The following is a 2,829-nucleotide window of genomic DNA, read 5'->3' as shown; positions in this document are numbered from 1 at the left end:
ATGACGTTTTTCTGGCGTTTAACTCCAGACAGCAGCATGAACTTGGCGTTTAACGCCAAGTTACGTCGTCTATCCTCGCTCAAAGTATGGACTATTATATATTGCTGGAAAGCCCTGGATGTCTACTTTCCAACGCCGTTGAGAGCGCGCCAATTGGACTCCTGTAGCTCCAGAAAATCCATTTCGAGTGCAGGGAGGTCAGGATCCAACAGCATCAGCAGTCCTTTTTCAGCCTAAGTCAGATTTTTGCTCAGCTCCCTCAATTTCAGCCAGAAAATACCTGAAATCACAGAAAAACACACAAACTCATAGTAAAGTCCAGAAATATGATTTTTGCCTAAAAACTAATATTATTTTACTAAAAACTAACTGAAACATACTAAAATCTACATGAAATTACCCCCAAAAAGTGTATAAAATATCCGCTCATCATGGAGGCTTCCTCTTGATCTCCTGCATATTCTTCCACGAAGTCGGTGAGGCATTGGGCTTTTATTGTCGTCCGAGACTCGCACCTAAGGTCAAACTCGGATAGCTCTATAGCCCATTGAACCATTCTGCCCGCAATATCTGCTTTCTGGAGGATTTGCTTCATGGGTTGGTTCATTCGAACTCTTATTGTGTGAGCTTGAAAATAAGGCATATGCAAACTTCTCAAGTTTTTGATACCTTAATTCTGGGCCTTGTAGAACCTTGTTGGTGAAGTACCCAGGATGCTACCCGACCTCATCTTCCCGTATTAGAGCTGATGCTACAGCTTTATCGGCTACGAAAAAATACAGGACGAGTTCTTCCCCAATTTTAGGTCGGGTCAGAATGGGAGGTTGGCTTAAAAACTTTTTGAACTCCTGGAATGCTTCTTCACACTCAGGAGTCCATTCGAACTGGCATTCTTTTCTTAGTAGAGAGAAGAGTGGTAGGGATCTTAATGCTGATCCAGCCAAAAACCTGGAGAGTGCTACGAGTCGGCCATTCAGCTGCTGGACCTCTCTTAAGCAATGCGAACTTTTCATTTCTAGAACTGCTTTGCACTTATCAGGGTTGGCTTCGATCCCTCTTTCTGTAAGCATAAATCCTAGAAATTTTCCTGTTTCTACCGCGAAGATGCACTTTGCAGGATTCAACCTCATCCTATGCATCCTAATGGTATTGAAGACTTGCGAGAGGTCAGCTAAGACGTCGGCCTCATCTTTGGTCTTTACTAGCATGTTGTCTACATAGACTTTCATTAGATTCCCAAGATGAGGGGAAAACACCTTATTCATCAACCTTTGGTATGCGACCCTGCATTTTTTAACCCAAAAGGCATGACCACATAGCAATAGTTTGCCCTTGGTGTGATGAAAGATGTCTTTTCTTGATCTGGCTTGTACATCAAAATTTGATTATATCTCGAGTATGCGTCTATAAATGACAAGTACTGATACCCCGAGCTGGAATCTACTAGGGTGTCAATATTTTCTTTGAGACATGCCTTATTTAGGTCAGTGTAATCGACGCACATCCTCCACTTGCCATTTTGCTTTTTGACCAGCACTACATTTGCCAGCCATGTTGGATATTTAACCTCTTTACTGAAAGGTTATGTGACATGAGTTCGGGATCTATCCCTGGCATGTTAGAGGCTTTCCAGGCGAAGAGGTCAGAATTTTCTCGTAGGAGCCTTATAAGTTCCTATTTCAGATCTTCTTTTAGGATGGCTCCTATGTTGGTATTTTTTCCTTCCTCTTTTCCAATCTGGACCTCCTCAGTTTTTCCCCCGAGTTTTGGTTGCAACTCTTCTTTAGCTCTGATTCCTCCGAGCTCTATGGTGTGAACCTCCTTGTCCTTTCCTCTCAGGTTTAGGCTTTCATTGTAGCATTTCCTTGCTAGTTTCTGATCTCCCCTGATGGTTGCTATTCCCTCTAGCGTCGAAAATTTCATGCAAAGATGGGGAGTAGACACCACTGCTTTGAGCCAATTTAGGGTGGTTCTGCCTATTAGGGCATTGTAGGCTGAACTCACATCGACGACTATGAAGTTGATACTCAGAGTTTTGGATTTTGCCCCTTTTCCAAAAGTTGTGTGTAAGGGTATAAATCCTAGTGGATTTATTGGTGTGTCCCCTAGCCCATACATAGTGTCGGGATAAGCTCTTAGTTCTTTTTCATCCAGTTATAGCTTATCAAATGCCGGTTTAAACAGGATGTCGGCTGAGCTTCCCTGATCCACTAAGGTTCTGTGAAGATGGGCATTGGCAAGGACCATGGTTATTGGTGGACGAAATTGTGATCACTGTTCTTTAAGTTGTATGAAATTATTATTGTGGCACCAGTTGAATTCACAACTCCGTTCAACTAACCAGCAAGTGTACTGGGAGAATACTGGCCTAGTGCATTCGGCCACTTTGATCAAATCAATGGCCTTGCACTCTCCTTTTGGATTCTCTTCTGTATTGCTTGGGAGAATACTGGGAGGAGTTTCAATAACTTTCTTACTCAGCTGGCCCACTTGTGCCTCCAAATTTCTAATGGAGGATCTTGTTTCATTCATGAAACTGAAAGTGGCCTTTGACAGATCAGAGACAATATTGGCTAGATTAGAAGTGTTTTGTTCTGAATTCTCTGTCTGTTGCTGAGAAGATGATGGATATGGCTTACTATTGCTCAGCCTATTGCGTCCACCATTGTTAAAGCCTTGTTGAGGCTTTTGTTGATCCTTCCAGGAGAAATTTGGATGATTTCTCCATGATGAGTTATAGGTGTTTCCATATGGTTCACCCATGTAATTAAACTCTGCCATGGCAGGGTTCTCAGGATCATAAGCTTCTTCAGAAGCTGCCTCTCTAGT

General features: G+C 42.6%; 1 protein-coding gene across 1 annotated transcript in view; it reads right to left on the bottom strand.

The window, feature by feature from the left end:
- Nucleotides 1-716: 716 nt before the first annotated feature.
- Nucleotides 717-2,829, bottom strand: part of LOC110275071 (uncharacterized) — an 8,405-nt gene continuing 6,292 nt past the window's right edge. Inside the window, exon 2 of the mRNA XM_021130606.1 lies at nt 717-1,284. Within this exon, the coding sequence (XP_020986265.1) occupies nt 717-1,284 (568 nt within the window). The remainder of the gene's footprint in view (nt 1,285-2,829) is intronic.

This window comes from Arachis duranensis, chromosome 1, assembly GCF_000817695.3.
Source record: "Arachis duranensis cultivar V14167 chromosome 1, aradu.V14167.gnm2.J7QH, whole genome shotgun sequence".
Lineage (NCBI taxonomy): Eukaryota > Viridiplantae > Streptophyta > Magnoliopsida > Fabales > Fabaceae > Arachis > Arachis duranensis.
Note: the sequence above shows the minus strand (reverse complement) of the source record. Positions and strands in the feature narration are given on the sequence as shown.